This window comes from Pituophis catenifer, unplaced genomic scaffold, assembly GCF_029215685.1.
Source record: "Pituophis catenifer annectens isolate HBS135680 unplaced genomic scaffold, rPitCat1.0.hap2 SCAF_1, whole genome shotgun sequence".
Taxonomy (NCBI): Eukaryota; Metazoa; Chordata; class Lepidosauria; order Squamata; family Colubridae; genus Pituophis; species Pituophis catenifer.
Genome location: NW_027256881.1, coordinates 223,831,115 through 223,850,400, shown reverse-complemented (window position 1 = coordinate 223,850,400; position 19,286 = coordinate 223,831,115). Strand labels below are relative to the sequence as shown.

The 19,286-nt window shown below is 36.2% G+C and overlaps 1 protein-coding gene across 1 annotated transcript in view; it reads left to right on the top strand.

Moving 5' to 3' along the window:
• PDIA5 (protein disulfide isomerase family A member 5) overlaps positions 1 to 19,286 on the top strand; it is a 217,491-nt gene that overhangs the window by 98,092 nt on the left and 100,113 nt on the right. Inside the window, exons 4-6 of the mRNA XM_070957085.1 lie at positions 4,648 to 4,731; positions 6,753 to 6,798; positions 16,852 to 16,944. Coding sequence (XP_070813186.1) covers positions 4,648 to 4,731; positions 6,753 to 6,798; positions 16,852 to 16,944 — 223 coding nt within the window. The remainder of the gene's footprint in view (positions 1 to 4,647; positions 4,732 to 6,752; positions 6,799 to 16,851; positions 16,945 to 19,286) is intronic.

Here is a 19,286-nt window from a genome sequence, read left to right as displayed (position 1 = left end):
GGAGTGGGCAATTCATTTTCCCAAGGGGCCACATGAGAAACAGGAACTGTTATGAGAGACTGAACCAACAGGGCTGCGGCTGCCGCCACTGCCACCACAGGCCGGACAGCCAAAGGGCCAGATGTGATCCGTGTGGGTCATAGAATGCCCAGCTCTGGTTTAAATAGTACTTGGTCCCACCAAAGAATAGTAGGGCTGTAGGTTAAGCAGGGAAGCTCAAAAGACCCCTACTATATGTTGCTTTGAAAACTACACAAATGTGTTCAAGTACCGTAATCCCCAGGAGTTGAGCTCAGCTCAAGGGGATCTTTAATTTCTTTTAATATTTTGCTTGCCTCTCCCTATTTTTCCCACTTCTCTGTATTTAAGTGCTAGATATCATGCTGCTTTAATTTTTATTCTCAAGACAGATTTTCTTATGCAAACAGGATTATGTAACTTTTCAAAAATAACAAGTATAGGGAGCCTCACAATAAATTTGTGATGTAGGCCTCTGACAGCAATTTTCCTTTGTAACCATTTTTATATAGTTAATGCACTCAATATATTTGTAGTGTGAGCTATTTAGATATTTGAGTGTATAATACACACACACACATATGCACCCATTTAAAGTGTGTGTGTGTGTGTGTGTGTGTGTGTGTGTGTGTGTATACACACACACATATACAAACATACATAGTATTTATTTTCGCTATTTTACTGAAATAGAAACCCCTTTAAAATCAGTTTTTGCTGATTAGTTCTTATTTCTCTTGTTTAAAATTGCGGTTGACTGAACCCTCAGCAATTGAACTGCTAAGTACTCATTTGTCAGCTAGTTTTCAAAGGGTCAAACTGAGTGTTAAAATCTATTATAGTTGCCTATTTCTTACTCAGAACTAACTTTGGTTGGACCCAATCTTGAACATTTTTGTTATACCCTTTTAGGTATTTGGGAGGAAGCAATCTTTTTAACATGCAAATTGCATGTACTGGAACCTCTATTCCAGATTAAAAAATAAGAGACTATTCTCTTTAACACATGTGTTTGATAAATAAAATGTGTAGAAATGATTATGACAGAACTTTCCTATTTACTTTCTGACAAATGTGAATGTTTATTTATAGGTTTGCTTCAGAGTTATTGAAATTTAGGGTCATTTTAGTTTAAAACAGGGGTGAAATGCTCCCAGTTCTGACTGGCTCGGGCGAGTAGGTAGCGATGGCGGCGGGCAGTTCAGAGAACCGGTAGCAAAAATCCCTGCCCCCGCCCCCCATGCCCAGCTGAGCCACGTGATCATCAGAGGCTTTTTTTCTTTTAAATGCCTCTGATGAGCCAAGTCTGATGATCCCAGCTGAGTTGCCTGATTGGCAGAGGGTTTTTTAAAAACCCTCTGACGATCAGGCAACTCAGCTGGGATCGTCAGAGCCTTTTGAAAGCATTTTTTACATGGTTTTACATGTAAAAAATGGTTTTAAAAGTAAAAAAAAATTGGCCACGCCCACCTAGTCACATTACCCCCCCCCAAGCCATGCCTACAGAACCGGTAGTAACAAATTTTAGATTTCACCACTGGTTTAAAATATCTATAGAACTAGAAAAAGTGGATTGAAGAAATGGCGAGAAGTAGACCAGCTCTTCAATAATTCCTCTCTTGACAAGGAGAGGACTTGAGACTGCCCGCAAGTGTTCCAGGCAGTGGTCTCCAGCTGGTTAAGAAACAAGAAAATAATCATCTTGCTCAAACTTCAATCAGTGCCTTTGAAAGGACATTCAATTCGCATATTTCCTTTTCTAATCACTTTCAGAAATTGCTTTTAAGCCATTAGGAACATTTGGATCAACAAGCTATAAAGCACCAGGTGAGTTTCCTTCAATCTTCAGCGAAAGAAGTTTTAACTTAAGTTTAAGAACTTATTTTTTTAAAAAAATGGGGAGAAATAAACAACTAAAGAGTGATTAAAACCTGGATTTTAGAAGTTATAAATTAACTAATGGTCCAGATAAATTTGAAATAGGATTTTGGAATTAATTATAAAGAATCTTTCCCATTTGGAAATGATTTTGTTTTGAATTAAACAAAAATAAGATTTTAAAAATTGGACACTGGAGGAATCTAGAAGGAATTAAATATTTCAATTAAAGAAAAAGAACACTTAATCACAACTTACAGTTACAGAATGAAACAAAATATTTTATCATAAATATTTTTGAACAATGGACCCAGAGGTCCATTTTAAAAGTCTGTCTCTATACATACAAAGTGTGTAAAAGTTGTTACAGAATAGGAGCAGTTTCTACCTGACAAGATCAAGATTCAGTTGAAAGTGGATGCCTACAAAAATGATATGGAAGAAGATGCAATACTGGACATACAAAAATGATTGATGTTTTAATAATTAAAAGGGAAATAAACAGATCAAGAGATTGAGCTGAATAATTTTCCTACACTGGATTTACAAAAGAGGCTTGTTAAAGTTTGAAAAATTTTGTGAAAAGGAAGAAAGTAAAAAATATATCCAGTTCTACGACATTATTTGGAAGGACTAAAGATTATTAGAAGTAAAGGGAATGAATATAAAGTGGGTTTATTTGATCTGAGTTAAAATAGAGATATTATTGTTTCTGGTAACCCTTAATGGACTTTTGCTGACATCAGGAGTGAAACAATGAGGCATTATGTATTTGTTTATAGGTAAGAAATAGGATATGGGAAGAAGAGATCATTTCTTGTATTTTAAGATAAAGTGAGAAGTTACTAAAATTGTTTATACTTGTGATGAAGATGAGAAATCACACAATACACACATATGTATTTTTGTTTATTTTTCCTTTTCTATTTCTTTTTATTTCTGCACCCTTTTTTGTTTTTTTCACTTTGTATTAGTTTTGATTGTTATAATTATAATCTTTAGTAAAATTACTGTATAAAAATGTAGAAATCCTCTGTCTTAGATTTGGAAAATCTAGTTAAAATAGGTCTAGTTGCATCTGATTTCCATATATATCCTTATGTATTTGCATATGCTCTTACTTGCATTTGTCCAAATGTGTCTGTGGTAGGGCTTTCTCAATAGTGGTATTTTCATTCTGTAACACTTCTTGGAAAGCTTATCTGGGAGTAAATCACAGAAAAAGAAAGATAAATATTCTGAGCAACGTCCAGCTTTCTTCATTTTGCCAACTTCAGCTAAAAATAATTCTAGAATTTCCCCTTTCGAACATGAGTAATTGTCAGAAATATTTGTGTGCTTGTGTGTGCGCATGTTTGTAGGTATATTTGTCAGAAATTCCATCCCAAACATATGTATTAATTGAAACAATCACTATTTAGAATTAAGTCTCAGTACAAGGAGGTCCGCCATTTATAAAATTGATTAATTCTCACTGCATATACTAACTGTTCTGTCTCATACACGTCACTTTCATTAAATACCCATACACGTATTACAGGTACCTCTCTCCCTTCTAGCAAAGCTACAGAGAGAAAATAAAAATAAAGGCAAAGCTGGGGTGAAGGAAAGAGATAGTGTAGTAATATTGAGACATGAAACTAAATAATGATGCGGTAAAGAAACAGGCAAGAAAAATATTTATTCCTTATTGAACTGATTACATATGCTGTACATTTACATACAACATACATATACATAATCTTATACAGGTAGTCCTTGACTTACAACCACAATTGAGTCCAACATTTCTGTTATTAAATGAAACATTTGTTAAGTAAGTTTTGCCCCATTTTACAACTTTCTTGCACATTTGTTAAGTGAGTCACTGCAGTTGTTAAGATAGTAACTGTTGTTAAGTGAATCTGGCTTCTTCATTGACTTTGCTTATTGGAAGTTTGCAAAAGGGGATCATATGACCCCAGGACACTGCAATGGTCAATTGCCAAGCATCCGAATTTTGATCACGTGACCATGGGGATGACGCAGTGGTCATAAGTGTGAAAAATGGTCATAAGTCACTTTTTTCTGTGCCGTTGTAACTTCGAACCGTCACTAAACAAACTGTTGTAAGTCGAGGACTACCTGTAGTCAGAAGTATCTATCTGAAGCATGGGACATTAATGATTTTATGTTTGTATTTCATCATTGTATTGTTAATTGTTATTGTTTCCATTGGGAAGTGGCGTAGTGGAAAAAGCAGGTTCAGAAAAATATTGTAAGAATAAACTTGCTTATTTTTTTTAAAGGTTGTTTATCTCAAATAAAGTAGGTTCTGCTAGATGCTGTATTTTCTTCAGGCTCTAATGTGATTTCAGATTCCTGCCTGTCAGGAAGCCAAGTTGATGTACAAGCAAACAACAATGAAAAATTAATTTAAAGCTTTTACATCATAAAATTAGAATCAGAAAACATTAAACCATGTTGAAACAATCACAATGGCTACCGTTAAAGTAGATAGAAATAGAATGGCTTTAACTTCTCTATGAAGGAAATATTATAATCCAAATGCCCCAAAAGCCCAGTTTCTATTATCTACCTCAATATACAACTGAAACTTTGATCTTTAATGTGGATTTTTATGTGATCTAAAGAATTAGACACTTTAAATAAAGCTGCTAAAGTAGAATAATATGCTTACAGTTAATGTTGATTGTAATATGATACTAACACTTTATTAAAAAATAAAATATGTTCATTTATTTCTTGTAGTGATTCAGAAAGCCGAAAACTATGCAAGAAGATGAAGGTTGATCCTGGTTTGAAAGAGAAAGGGATAGAATTACTACACTACAAGTATGTACATGAGTGGGTTAGTGGCTATTACGTTGAAATTGCTAGGATGGTATATGGCTTTGAGAATGACATTATTGCACAATACAATCCTACACAGGGTAATATACATTTATTCATTTATTTATTTAAGGAAATTTGTATGGCCACCCAATTCACTCTCAATGATTTTGGGTGGCTTACAAAAATCCCTTTAAGTCTAAACCAGAATCAGCTAGTAGCCTGTACCATGTATGAATAATCTTGCTCATTAATGCAGTGGTTATTTCATTGAATATTTGTATTTTAGTTTCTTCTTCCTCCACATTTTGAATGCCAATGCATTCCATTGTGTGGGTTAAAACCCATGCTGGCAAGATGTCCAAGATTGCTTGCAATAAACTGGTAGTCCCTAGTTAAATTCTCATTGAAGTTGAATCAGTTTCTCTTATTGATTTCCATAAGAGTTCAAAAACTTTATTTAACTGCCTCGTGCATATTAATATGATTTTAAAATGCTTAATCTAGATTGCTGTATATAATAGATACAAATCTGATTTCTACATTGAATGCTTTATAATTTTTAAACATCCTGGTTAGTCCCAGATCTGCCTGAATTGTTCCCAAGGTTGAGTTCGACCCCCTGTGTATGTGTACTGTGTATGCCTATGGGGGAACTCGGATGCTGGAATGGAAGCTTGATTAATCTGTGCATTTGCTAAAAGTTGGAGTCCTATCAAATACAGGCTGCAATTTCCCACTGCAGGTGGGTATGGGGAAAACTTTGTTTCAATGTCTTTCAGTCAACTTGCCAAGCTAAACTATACATTCATAGTTTGTGTACCTCCCCATTCATATTTCAGAAGAATGATAACGTTAGCTTGCTTTGCATTGTTTTTCAAGCTCCAGATGTCATTGCTTTTGAGCCGAGGTCCTTAGCACAGAAGAGTGACAACTGTGGTTTTCATAAGTTACACTTCCTTGAACAGGAACTCCAAGAGATAGTCTTCTTGAGTCTGATTCAGTCTTCCTTTACAAGAAGTAGGACCCAATGGTTGTCATATTCCGTGGAGCAAGTTGCAGCCTGGCAATTTTGATATATCTGCTCATCAACCTCATGCTCATGGACTCACTTCCATGTTCAGGACAAAATGCTCAGCAAGAACAAGAATAAGCAGATGGCCAGGCTTCATTCAAAATTTGGCGCTGATCAGCTAGCACAAGACCAATTCTTTCACTCTAAAAATTCAGGCATCATAAGTAGGCAGGGCCTCATCATTCTGGCTGTCATCTCTTTTCTATAGTGAGATGATAAGTAGAATTATAAACAGCTGGCTCCATGTGTATGTATATTTATTATGATAGAGATTTTTGTTGCGATAACAAAAGTTTTGTTGCACCTTTGGGGAACTGCCTCAATAAAAATGTGTTACAGATCAATAACATAATCTTTTTTATTCCAGTATGAGCAGCAGTAATAGAGGGTCAAAATGATTTCTGGAAATTATCTTTTTTCAAATCCGATGTGAAAGAAATAGGGAAAAACATGTCAATATGATCTTGAACTGACTAGTGTTTTAAAAAACAGTTATGTTTGAAAAACAATTCAGACTCTAATACCAACACATTTGAGTTACTTTCAGTTGCCTATATGCTCTGATTCATTTCAGTAAGGTGGTCTCTACCAATATTTCCTGAATAAGCTAAAAGTATTTTATCAGTTCATTGATTTCAGAGGACTTGAGCACATGTCTGCTTTTGTTCGGTGGGGATTAAGCTGCCTAAACAGAGCAGTGCACTGTTAATGGAAGTTCCCCTGGGTATCTGCCACTCCCTAAACCTGGTCTATGGTAAATGGTCTCATTAAGGCTTATGGAAGAGATTGCCCATTAGAGACCTGTTGGCTTCAAAAACTTGTTTTTCATTGTTCTGTTTTGCACAGGCTTGCAAAATGACAAAAAGTTCATTTAGTCTGGCCAGAATAAAGAGCTGCGTGATTTTCTAATGGCGTTGCTAAAATTAATTACTGTTTTTATTCTTTACAGAGATGGTGCATTTCACACTGAATATAACAGAGCTTTTACACTGAAGGTAAATTTACAGTTGTTCCAAACCTTTTGGAAAAGAAAGGCTGTGTTTGGATGTAGAACAGATGTTAATACATGCAGCTTTATTTTTGGATGGGAGAGAGGTGGTACATTTTGTAAACAGCTGCTTGAGTGACCTAAAGGTCTCAAGTCTCCTGTACATATGCATGCCAAACATCCTGTGAATCTATGTGTGATTAACTAGATTGAGTTAATGCTAAATTGCAGCTTCGTTGCAATCTGCTAACAAAGAGAGAGGATAGTTATTGTGATTGTTTTTAATGAGATGATCTTGGCTTTGCTGTTAGTTCCCTTTTATGCCAGACTATATCTAATAGCATGAAACGAAGAGTGATTGGGAAAATACTCATCTTTTTATTTTATTTTTTTCATCTGCTGTGAAACAAGATTAAAAGAGAGATGAAATGGCCTTTTTCAAGATCTCACTAGAGACATAGATTAAACTCACAGAGATGAAGCCTTCAGTCGAGAATTGGTGAAGTAGCCTTCCTCCCTAACCATTGTTTTCCTTCTCTTTCCTGCCTGGCCTTAATAGGATTTACACAAAGCAAGAACTTCAGAGAAAAATGGCCTCTAGAGGACACCAGAAAATAGACCAGGTTAAAGAAGCTCCATCTCTGGGGTTAGAGCCATTGTCAGAGGCAAGTGTGTTGGCCCATTTGCTGAGGCTTTTGCCTAGGAGGTGACTCCATTGCCAAAATTTGGAGACTTTTGGCTTTTAGTTGTGCTTACGGTTCCCAATTCCAAGTAGGCAAATAGTGAGGATCAAGATGGAATAGTAACTTAGCACAGGTTGTCCTCTTTCTCTACAGAAAAAGGTTGAGTGCCTCCAGTGTTGCGACTTCTAAATTTGGACCTAGCACAGTAGTAGCTTTAAGAAATAAAATAATTCAAAGGAAACTCAGGAGGCATATGAATTTCAGTTGGCTCTGCCTCTGCAATTATTTCAAGAGACGTACAGATAGTCTTTGGTTAGCGATCATTCTCAGTTACAACAGTGATAAAAAAAGTAACTTTGTGACCATTCCTTGCATTTATTACCTTTGCAGGTATGTACAGCAAAGGAAAGCTGAAGTAAGATCCTAAAAACAGTTACATTTTCACTTATTGACTGCTTTGCTTAAGGACAGAGTTGCTGGTCCAAATTCTGATCGCTAAATGAGAATTAACCATATTGAGCTCCAGGATATCTTTAAAGAATTCTGCTGCTTGGGTCCACTTCTCATCTCAGTTGAATTTATCTTGTAAAAATGTAAACCCAGATTTTTACCATGACCTCCAGAAGTTCTCCAAATGTCCCAGGGCAACTTTATGCTATGAATTTATATGAATCCATTTTATTTAGCATGGGAGCCCAGATTATCAGAATTATAATCTGGAATATCAGATTATCAAAGGTTCCATGTTTGAATAAGTTAAGCCTCTGTAATGTAGCTATCCTAGAAATTCTGGGGGGGAAATTCTGAGATGCATCACTAAAGGGATAACCAGTAGGAAAAAGGAGGTCCTAATACCACTATATAGGACTTTAGTTAAATGCCATTTTACAGATTACAGATTAGCAGAGTTGGAAGGGACTTTACAGGTCATTTAGTCCAACCCCCCGCTCAAGCAGGAGACCCTACACCATTTCTGACAAATGGCAGTCCAATCTTTTCTTGAAAGTCTCAAGTAATGAAGCTCTCACAATTTCCGAAGGCAAGCTGTTCCATTGTTTGATTGTTCTCACTGTCAGAAAGTTCCTCCTCATTCCTAGGTTAAATTTCTCCTTGTTCAGTTTCCATCCATTATTTCTTGTCTGGCCTTCAGGTGCTTTGGAAAACAGCTTGACCCCCTCCTCTCTGTGGCAGCCCCTCAAATATTGGAACACTGCTATCATGTCTCCCCTGGTCCTTCTCTTCACTAGACTAGCCCAGTTCCTGTAACCATTCTTCATATGTTTTAGTCTCCAGTCCCTTAATCATCCTGGTTGCTCTCCTCTGCACTTTTTCTAGAGTCTCAACATCTTTTTTACAGTGTGGTGACCAAAACTGGATGCGGTACTTTAGGTGTACTAGGGCGTTATAGAGTGGTATTAGTACCCCACTTGGTCTTGATTGTATCCTTTTGTTAATGCAATTCAGGATTGCATTGGCTTTTTTGCTGCCACTGCACACTGCTGACTCATATTTAGCTGGTTGTCCATTAAAAGACTCCAAGATCCCTCTTACAATCACTGCTATTAAGCCTAGTTTCACCCAGTCTATATATGTACTTTTGGTTTTTCTTACCTAAGTGTAGGACTTTACTTTTCTCTACATTGAATTTCATGTTGTTAGATAGGGCCTAGTGTTCAAGTCTGTCAAGATCCATCTGGATCATGAGCCTGTCTTCTAGGGTGTTAGCTATTCCTGCCAGCTTAGTATCATCTGCAAATTTGTTAAGTTCCCCTTCTATTCGCTCATGTAAGTCATTTGGAATACTGTGTCCAGTTCTGGAGACCTCACTTTAAAAAAAAAATATTGACAAGATTGAGCAAGTCCAGAGATGGGCAATACAAATGGTACAAGGTCTGAGGGACGAATCATATCAGGAGAGATTGGAGGAACTGAGTATATACAACCTGGAGGACAGAATTCAATTTAATGATTGAAACCATTAAATATATTAAGGGTGTGAATAAGGTTCCAGAAAGCAAAAATTAAGAACTCAGGGGCATAACTCCAAACTGGCAGGAGGGAAGTTCAAAAGTAATGTTAGAAAGTATTACTTCACAGAAAGAGTAGTGGAAGTTTGGAATCAATTTCTAGGGGAGGTACTGGTTACTTGTCAGTAATGGAGTTTAAACATGCTTAGGATAAAACACATGTCCATCATCTGACTTTTTTTTAAAATAATAACTCAAAACGGCAGACTTGATGGACGAACCATTAGGTCTTCTTCTGCCTTCAGTTTTCTATGTTTTTATGAAATGTTCTACCTATGTTTTAATCTTTCAAACATTTAAAAGGTAGAAAAAGTGCAGAAAAGAGCATACAGAGGCTACAGAAGCAGCTTTGTGATGGGCAACTCAAGTATTTACTCTCCTTTATATTGAAAAAATAAGGTTAACCAAGGGGGAACATTAAAGCAGCTTATAAAATTGCAAAGTGCATAAAGAGAACAGAGCGGGTGTTTGCTTTTGCAAACATTTGTTGGATTCAGAGCAGACAGAATAAATTACTTCATACGCGTAAACTTCAGATAGCTTTGAAAGGGGAATTGATTAATTCCTGGAAGGAGAGAGATATCAGTAGGTAATTATAGTAATGGAATCCTATTTCACCGTGAGCAGCAGCATATGCAGAAAAAAATCTGGGTGTTTTGGTGCAGGGGTCCTCAACCTTTCTGGCTCTGTGGACCGGCAGCGGGGAGGCGGGGGGCAGGGGAATGGTTTTGTGTGCTTGCCTGCTGCTTGCACAAAAGGAGCTTTGTGAGCTTGCCCACCGATTGCGCGGACCAGTTCCCAACTAGCCATGGACCAAGGGTTGGGGACCCCTGTCTCAGTGGATCATAGTCTGAACATGAGGCGACAGTTTTATGCAGTTGCAGAAAAGTCAATGCTACCTAGGCTGCATATACAGAGGAATAGCCTCAGGATCAAGAAAAGCCACTGTTCTACTCTATTCTGTACTTGTCAGACGATACCTAGAATACTGCATCCCATTTGGGGTATTGCATTTTAAAAAGGACACTGATAAACTGGAGCACATCTGAGGGAAACTGAACAAGATTAAAAGGGGCCTGGAAGGAAAAACTTGTCAGGAATATTTAGAGATGTAGTATGTTCTTAATCTGCAGAAGTAAAGACTATGGGGAGCATGATAGCTACCTTCAAATATCTGAAGGACTAGCAAATGGAGCAGAATTATTCAGAGTTGTTCCAGAAAATGGGACAAAAAATTACAATAAAGTAGTTTTTAATTGGCATCAGGAGAGGTTTCCTAAGAGTAAGAGGTGTAGAACAATGAAACAGATTGTCATGGAATGGCTCAAATCTCTATGGGTTCTATTTTATTCTCTCCAGCAAGAACTAAAGCTGTTACTCTTTGAACTTTTAAACTATTTTTTAAATAGTTAAAAAGCATTAATATTTTTAGCACTCTGCATTAATGCATTAATATTTTTATGCATTAATATTTTTAGCACTCTGATTGTATCATTGAATATGTTTAGTAAAAATGATGTATGGATCTAAAAACATAACAAGTTATGGTTTTTCAGCATAGTTTTTTGTGTATATGAAAACAGGTAAGAATTCACAATATGGTCACCATATTCAGTTATATTTTGGGGCATTTACGTTACATATTCTTACATGCATATTTTGAAGTGCCCTCCTATTAGCCTATTTGCCACACCACTTTCTTTCCTGCACTTTATTTATGTATTTATGTATTTATTTATAAAATTTAGTGGCTGCCCATCTTACCTTACTCTGGAAGGCTTACAATCATAAAAAATAAAAGCATTAATAAAACACTATGCACAGCCAAATATAACAGCCCAATTAAAAGATGGGGAAGGCAAGACCAGGATGGGAGGGAGGTGGGATCTGTTGTTAATCAATCAACCCCCTCCACTGTGATGCTTCCCCATTGGAGCCCCAAGCCAACTGGCAGAGCCAGGTCTTTAGGTTCTTACGGAAGATCAGGAGGGTTGGGGCCAACCCCACTCTGATATTCCAGAGAGCAGGTGCAATGGGAGAGAAGGCCCTTCTCCTGGATCCTTCCAGCCAAACTACTCAGGCTTTTGGGGACCACAGCATGCTTCCTATGCCAGCATGAGCGACATGGATCTATCCCAGTGGTTCCTATAGGGAGAAGAGAATCGTTTTCATGCTGCTCATTTAGACCAGGCAACAGTTCTAAACTTCCTGTCTGGCAGTAGACTTGCTTGTTGAATGATCTTATGCTTCTATTCAGATAGGCTGTAATGTATGTGGAAATGACCTTGGGAGACAGGAGGAAGAGCCAACTTCTTCCTGCTGCTTTCTGAAGACTTTCCAAAGCATCACAAGAACGATGTCAGCTTTACCAGATAGATCTGACATAAAACCTGACCAAATAAGCCAATTCTACTTTACTGTAAAGGTACATTAATAGAATCTTGCAAGTCTGAAAATACAATTCTCCTCCATCTCCTTTACAACCCAAGAACTTAGGGATTGTCCCTCTTGAACCATTTGTTCTGCCCACTGTACAGCTGCGGGCTAAGCTCTCTTTATATCTGACTGCTCCCTAGGCAGCATCTCCACCCCATCTCCAAAGAGGCATACCATTCCCACATACCATTACAAATGATGCATGCAGTTTGGAGAATGTAGGAGTAGCCTTCTTGCAGGGCTTTGTGAAGCCTCAGAAGCTTTCTTGAAGGCTTTCTGAAGCATTGCAAGAACTACATGTGCTATTTGGAGAAAAGCACAAGCAGCCTTGAAAAGAAAGCCTAGTGAGCCAGAAGATGGTGACAATCAGTTGTGTGTGGCAGGGCCTGGGCAGGGGAGCCAAAAGGTCAGAGATGAGATAGGTAAGTGTGAAGAATTGAAGTACCCCTGCAGTGTGCGGGTGGGCTGCCAAGCACTCGAAATTTGATCATGTGATCTTGGGAACTGGACTTAAGTACCATTCATTTGATGTAACCATAACTTTGAATGGAAGCTGAATGCTGAATGTTCATTCATTAAGCAAGGACTACTTACGTATATTCTAAAACAGAATGTATGCTAAGGCTTAACCATGCAACTCTAGAGGAGAAATACCCAACCCAGCAGTAATCAAAAAGAACTTCTTTTCGGAAAGAGAAGAGAACTATTTTTTTAGCAAACACTTACTACCTAGGCAAAAGCCAAGTAGGGACTACGTAGTGCTTAGATATAGCATTCTCCTCAACTAATACAGCCATCCTCCAGGTCCAAAACAAAGTCCACAAGTTTTGTTCACAGGTCCTTAAAAATAAAAGCAATCCAAAACTTGTCCCTTACTGGAACTAATGGAAGCTGCTACAGAAGTGTTTTGCCTAAATCAAGGTCATGAAAATATACAGCTGAAAAAAAAATACAGGGACTACTTATCTGGCACTTGAAACAAGCTTCCAACATTTCTTCTGCTATAAGTAGCATCCAGAATGTTTCTAATGATTGTTCAACAGAAATAAGAATGAACCTTCCTGAAATAATTATCTAGACTCCATAACAACTGTTAAATTGTGTCGATGAGCACATCTGCAAAATTATATGACAGTTATGCCTACCAGGAGGCATTTCTTTTTATATTTCACCCATGGTGAAATCTTGCCACTGCTGTATGAGTAGAAGAATTCTTTGAACCTTAAAGCTGTCTTGTCCTGCTAATGCTAAGCAACCAATATCTATATTGTTAACTTTTGAATTTCAGATTTTATTCACGGAGAGAAAGAGATTCTGCAGATTAAGTCAAGCTTATTCAATTTACATAATATTCTAGTCCGAAAATTTGTTTGATTTTGAAAAAAAAAAGGTTTAATCTTGTCCTGTATGATGCAGGTGGGCAGTATGCTAAAGTTCCTCCCTTTTTTATTCTGTACATGTGGATAAAAACAAAAATAGCTCAGCAGTCACCTTTTCTGATTTCAATGCATTCTGTTTTTTTTACAACCTTTTATGTCAGCTCTCTGCAACCTGCTGTTCTTTGAGATTACTGGAATTCTGAACATTGCAATCCATATATATCTGGACATTAAGGAAAGCTATTCAGTGATAACAGGTTCTAATTCATAAATAAAATTTTGAAGACACTAAAATTTAGGCTCCAGAGAAAATATTGTCCATGTTATTGATAAAAGACACTAAAACTCACATTAGAATCTTCAGTTACGTTTGTTATTACCAATTTTAAAGCAATAATTCCTTGCCTTCAGGCTCACAATTTGTATATTTATCAGTAACGGAGAGACAAAAACAGTTATTTCAATAACTCAGCAGAGATTGCTTAGAAAATGTGATTTGTTTTATATGATTTACTCTAGGATCAAACTTTTATTTTACTTTGAAATCTCTCTCCCTCTGAAGAGAATCCTCTCCAGCCATCCTGCTTTTAATTTGTGTATGCTGTTTTTAAACTGTTAATAGATTCAACACTTCATTTTGTGTCAAATCAGCAAGAACAAACAAAGCTCTCCACATATGCTCTTTTGTATTTCAAACATGTTTTCTTTCTTCTGCTGCAGCCCAGGGTGGTGTTTTATACACATGTTAAGATTATGCCTAAGAGTAGTGGAGATTCCTCTCAAACATTCAGCAGTTTCCTCTGAATGAATGCATAAGCTTTCTTCTAAATTTTTGAAAATGATTTCTTAAGCAGTGTCCCCTTTTCTTAAGTTACCCAAAACAAGATCTAGAAGTTGTGATAAACCTAGATTATTAGACTGCAGAACCAATTTGATGAAAGGTGAAAGAGATGTTACCCTTGCCTCATTAAACTCAGAAGATAGATACTCAATGCTTTGACTCCCATTAGTAAGGTCAGGGCTGGGAGGAACTTGCCCACAATCATAGTTATATGAATCTGGGTTGAGTCTTTATTGTTTTCCACATATAGAAACTAGCCCATTTTACATTGGCAATCTGATAGAGAATTTAAATTTTCTGAATGTAATAGTTTGGCTGAAACAGAATGCATGCTAATGAGGTTCAGTGGAACCTTATGGAAAAAAACATATGTAGTCTGAGTTTCTTTTCATATTTGAGGAAACACTGTTGAAGTGGATGTGATTGTGAGAGTAAATATCCATAAGGCTATGATATTAACATGTGCAGACTTGCTAATAAAGGAAGGAAATCACAAAATCTAAATGTTTTAAATAGTTGTCCCATCCTAATCATACCTCTTAGTTGGATCAGAAAGGAATCGTACAGCGGTTTTTTCTTAATTCCTCAGCTTTTAGCTTGCTTTATAAACCTTGGATTGTAGAAACTACCTTGGCTTTAGATCTCCCATTGTTTTTAAAATAAGTTTAAGTATCAGGGAATAATAGTAAACTGAGAAAACAGCAACATGCTGTCTCTTCTGCTGTAACTCCAGGAATGAAATCTTTTTCAATTCTGTTTATATTGAATACAGGGAATTTTCTAACATGCTAGGTTTCTAGTTATTTTTTACATTAAAGGGGGATTTATTTAAAATAATCAAGAAGGCTGGAATCCCAAGAGAAATGTTTGTGGCCTCTATGTTAAAGATCCCAAATCTAGCAAATGGATTTCGTATGCAGGCATTTCTGAAGCTAAATAATGCAGCCAGTTTCTTTAACACTTGAAAGATTAGTTCCTCCCTGTCCCTCAGGACTGCCCCAAGGAAAATTTATACTGATAAAGCTGAGGATAAGCAGAGAACGGCAAAGGGTGTGTGCAGTGCATCTAAATAACTGGATGGGACTCCCTGCATTCACATGAATGATACTCAGAATATAGTTTTTGTTCGAAAGGAAAAGAAAGGGAAGGGAAGGAAGGAAGGGTGTCAAAGTTCCAAGTAATTAACCCAACCAATTCAGCAACTCTGAGTCTTTCAGCTTTCTCAGAGAACAGTTTTATTGAGTATTTTCATTTGTGTCAAAATTTGAGAAAGCTGAAAGTCAAGAGTTGCTGAATTGGTTGGATTCATTACTCGGAACCTTGACAAAAGGAAGCCATTGTAACTTGTCATACTTTGTATACATTGGATTGAAACAGCACCATGCCTTCCCACCCCACACTGTTTTGGGGGACTGAGTAACACTTGGAACCTTGCACGTGTATTGTGGACAGGCTTACAAAATGGTGCAATCAGTTACAAAACATGCATTTCCACCAAGGCAGACCAGTGAGAATACACAAATAAAACTTTCCATCCACTATCCACTATTTTCATCCGTTGCTAAAAAATTAAAATGAGCAACATAGATTGCACACATTATCCAAAGAATAGGCATGCTGGTTATAAAGTACAGATAAATCAAACATCACACCCTAAATTCAAGCCAAAAGTACAGACCAAAAATATCATACATTCAAACAAGATTGGTAAAGGAGCCAAACCACATCTTATTTTGAAGCAAAACATAGCCTTCCTATTCTACCATTTTCTACAATTGCTAATTCCCATCTGTTTTCATGATTTTAGGGTCCACTGAATAGATATACGGAGAATACTTGGCCATGGCATCTATGTTTGTTTTTAAAAAAAGCTTTTGTGACTCTCTTATGTCCTAGAGATACTCTTGTTAATAGCCCTATCACATAGTGTTGTGGGGAGAAAAAAAGGAGAGAGTGCTCTGTACATCATATTGAGCTCCTAAACGAAAGTTGGAACATAAATCTAATAAATAAATGATGGAACATTTAATTTAAAAAATGGACACACAACTATATCGTATATAGAGAAAGATGTATATGCTAAGTCTGTAATAAAATGTATACATTGATCTTGAGATATAGGTTAGTGAGACTGAAGTCCTACTTAATGCTCAGTTTATAAGAAATAGTCAAGTTTTATTCTAATACATTGGACAATTTGTAGTCTTTCAGTAACCAGATATTTCTGTTGTACAACATTCAATTTTTATCTTAGTTTTCCACCATGGAACTGTAGAGGTTTACGTTCCTTTGTCCTTTCCCTCAAAACAGTCTCACAAGATGATGACCTATAGTGACTAGTAGCTTTTCTTTCTTTTTCTTTCTTTTTATTGTAAACTGTCCAGAGTCACATGAGTTTGGTGGTGTAATAGGCAGGCAGGCAGGCAGGCAGGCAGGCAGGCAGGCAGACAAGTATTCAGCATGGCCTTCTCCCAATTCTAATCTATTCTTCTAAAAAATTTACTGAAAATGCCATGATTGGATCCAATACTCTGAATCTGTTTTTAAAAAGAAACATATCAGGGGACAGCGTTTCTTAAAAAAATCTTCACTGGAAAAGCAAGCCAAATATTTCTATTTCTAGTGTCTGAAAGACCAAGACAGCATTTGACAGATCTATTTAGTTCTGATTAAAGAGCTGTCTTTTTTTTCTAGTCACTGGTTGCCTTTCTAAAGGATCCTGAAGGAGCTCCATTGTGGGAGGAAGATCCTGAAGCCAAAGATGTTGCCCATATTGACAGTGAAAAGGTAAGCTCCCTTGAATTGTAATTAACATTAGAGGACATTTTAAAGAAACATAAATAAATATCAGGAATGGACATTTTTATTCTGTCATATTTAGAGAGCTAGTTTAGCAAACTGAATGCACTGCAAGCTAAATTACAATTATTTGTTCAGTAGAATAGGAAAGGAGACCCTGATTGGGCACCATCTCATGCTAGCTATGGATTTATTTCAGAATCTGCTAAGATAATGCATGAATCTTACCCCAAAGCATATTTCATCTTGAGCTGCCACTACGAGTGACTAAATTTATGTTGGCTTCTTTGACTTGAATGGTCCTTGAAAACTGCAGCTTCTAATTGTCTTGGTATAAAATGCACTAACGCCTTTAGCATGGGATTATGGAGTTTAATAGCTTGCTAGCTAATGATACTGCATGGACAAAGCCTAACCAAATGATTGGTAGGTTCTGACTGAGATGAAAGGAAAGATTTGGAGAATGCATAAAAGTGTGCAAAACTACATGAAAAATGTTTCACAGTCAACGTGGGGCATCTCTATATAGGGTTGGGTGAGGCTACCATACCTCCGAAACCTTGGAGAGCTGTTGATGTTCAGCGAAGGCAACACCATTGTTCAATCAACTAACCATCTGATAGCATAAGACAGTTTCCTGTATTGATACAAAGTATTACACTGTTGTGCAGACACTAAATCTCTTTCTCCTAGAAATGATCAATCAAACTGTTAACTGATTGGGAACCCAGGGATACTCTGAATACTTTTATATAGATTGTAAAATAAATGACTTGCTGTAGATGCTTGAAATAAGTCATGCATGAAGCAAAATTAATTAAAAGTGTAACCCATTTGTCCAGATAGTCCCCAAAAGTTTACTATGTGTCTCAATTGCTCTTAAATAACTAAGCACTAATATACGTATTCTGTGTTTGGTTCTCAGAATGCTGAAATTGTATTGTTTTTCAAAACTCTGGTGTTAACCACAGCCAATATATAGAAGTAGAGAAGCATCCCTCACCTCTAGGTTTGAAGGACTAGTGATCTACTTAAGGGTCATTAGAAAGTTCTTTGACTTTAAAGGAAACAGTTTTTGGTATTTAATATGGACAAATTTGGCAAGGGCACTGAATATTTTTAGATGAACTCATGCAATCTTAATTTTGTTCTATATTCTATTATGTTCTATACTCTATTATGAAACCTAACATTGCTGTATTTGCTGATCCTTCCCTAGTGTCTATTTTTCTTTCCATTCTAATCAATTTTAAATTTTAATTGATTACTCTCTTGCTAGTATTCATAGTCATTTCAGTTTCTTAGCTTTCATTCCAGTACTAGCAACAGTTACTTTGGCATTCACATTTGTCAGAAGATTAATTTTTAATGTTCACCTTTCTGTTCTCAGTTGCAGGTTCTCTAGGGCTTATTTTCAATTTAAAATGTTGCCTTTCTCATTGTGGTAGCTTTAAAAAAACCCCTTATGATGTCTTCCTATTACCTTGGATTGGTTTCTGGTTAAAGGAAACAAGTTACCATATTTTTCGGAGTATAAGACGCACCGGAGTATAAGACGCACCTACCTTTTTTGTTTTGTTTTTTTTATAAAAAGTTTTTTTTATTTTTTAGACAAACACACATACAAACATACAATGTATTTTCTTTGAACAGAGTATTTGGCTGGTTCACAAATTTAAACAGTGTTTAATCATTTCAATTAAATTTATAATTTCTATATTTCCTTTTTGCCATATTTATTCCTCATCTATTTTTTTAAAAAACCAATATTACCCTTCATCCTCATCTCTAATCTTAATCAAATTCAATTTTTCCCTTCTATTCTATATTATACCCCTTCCCATTGTCATCTATTTTTATATCCATCCTCACATTGGTTAATTATGTAATTATGTAATACAGTTGTTTAATACAAATTCAACATTTTAATATAAATCAATTAGTTATATAACTATCTTTTTTGTATATTAATCAATATGAACATGAATATTCCAATTATTTCCATGCAATCCAATTTCTTACAAATCAATTAATTATATTTACCAATAATAATAAACCAAATAATTTCCCCCATATATTCCTCCAAACCACAACTTAACCATTTCTGCTTTCAACACAATATACAATTAATAGTATCTCAATTATTACAATTCCCTAGTTAAATAGAGCTTTCCCCTTATGTTACTCATTTTCACATCTTAAACTCTCCCAATAACCCAAATAGTTTTGCCCATATAATCCTCCAAATCACAACTTAATCATTTCTACTTTCATCACAATATATAATTAAAAATATTTCAATCATTACAATTTCCCTAATTAAATTTAAA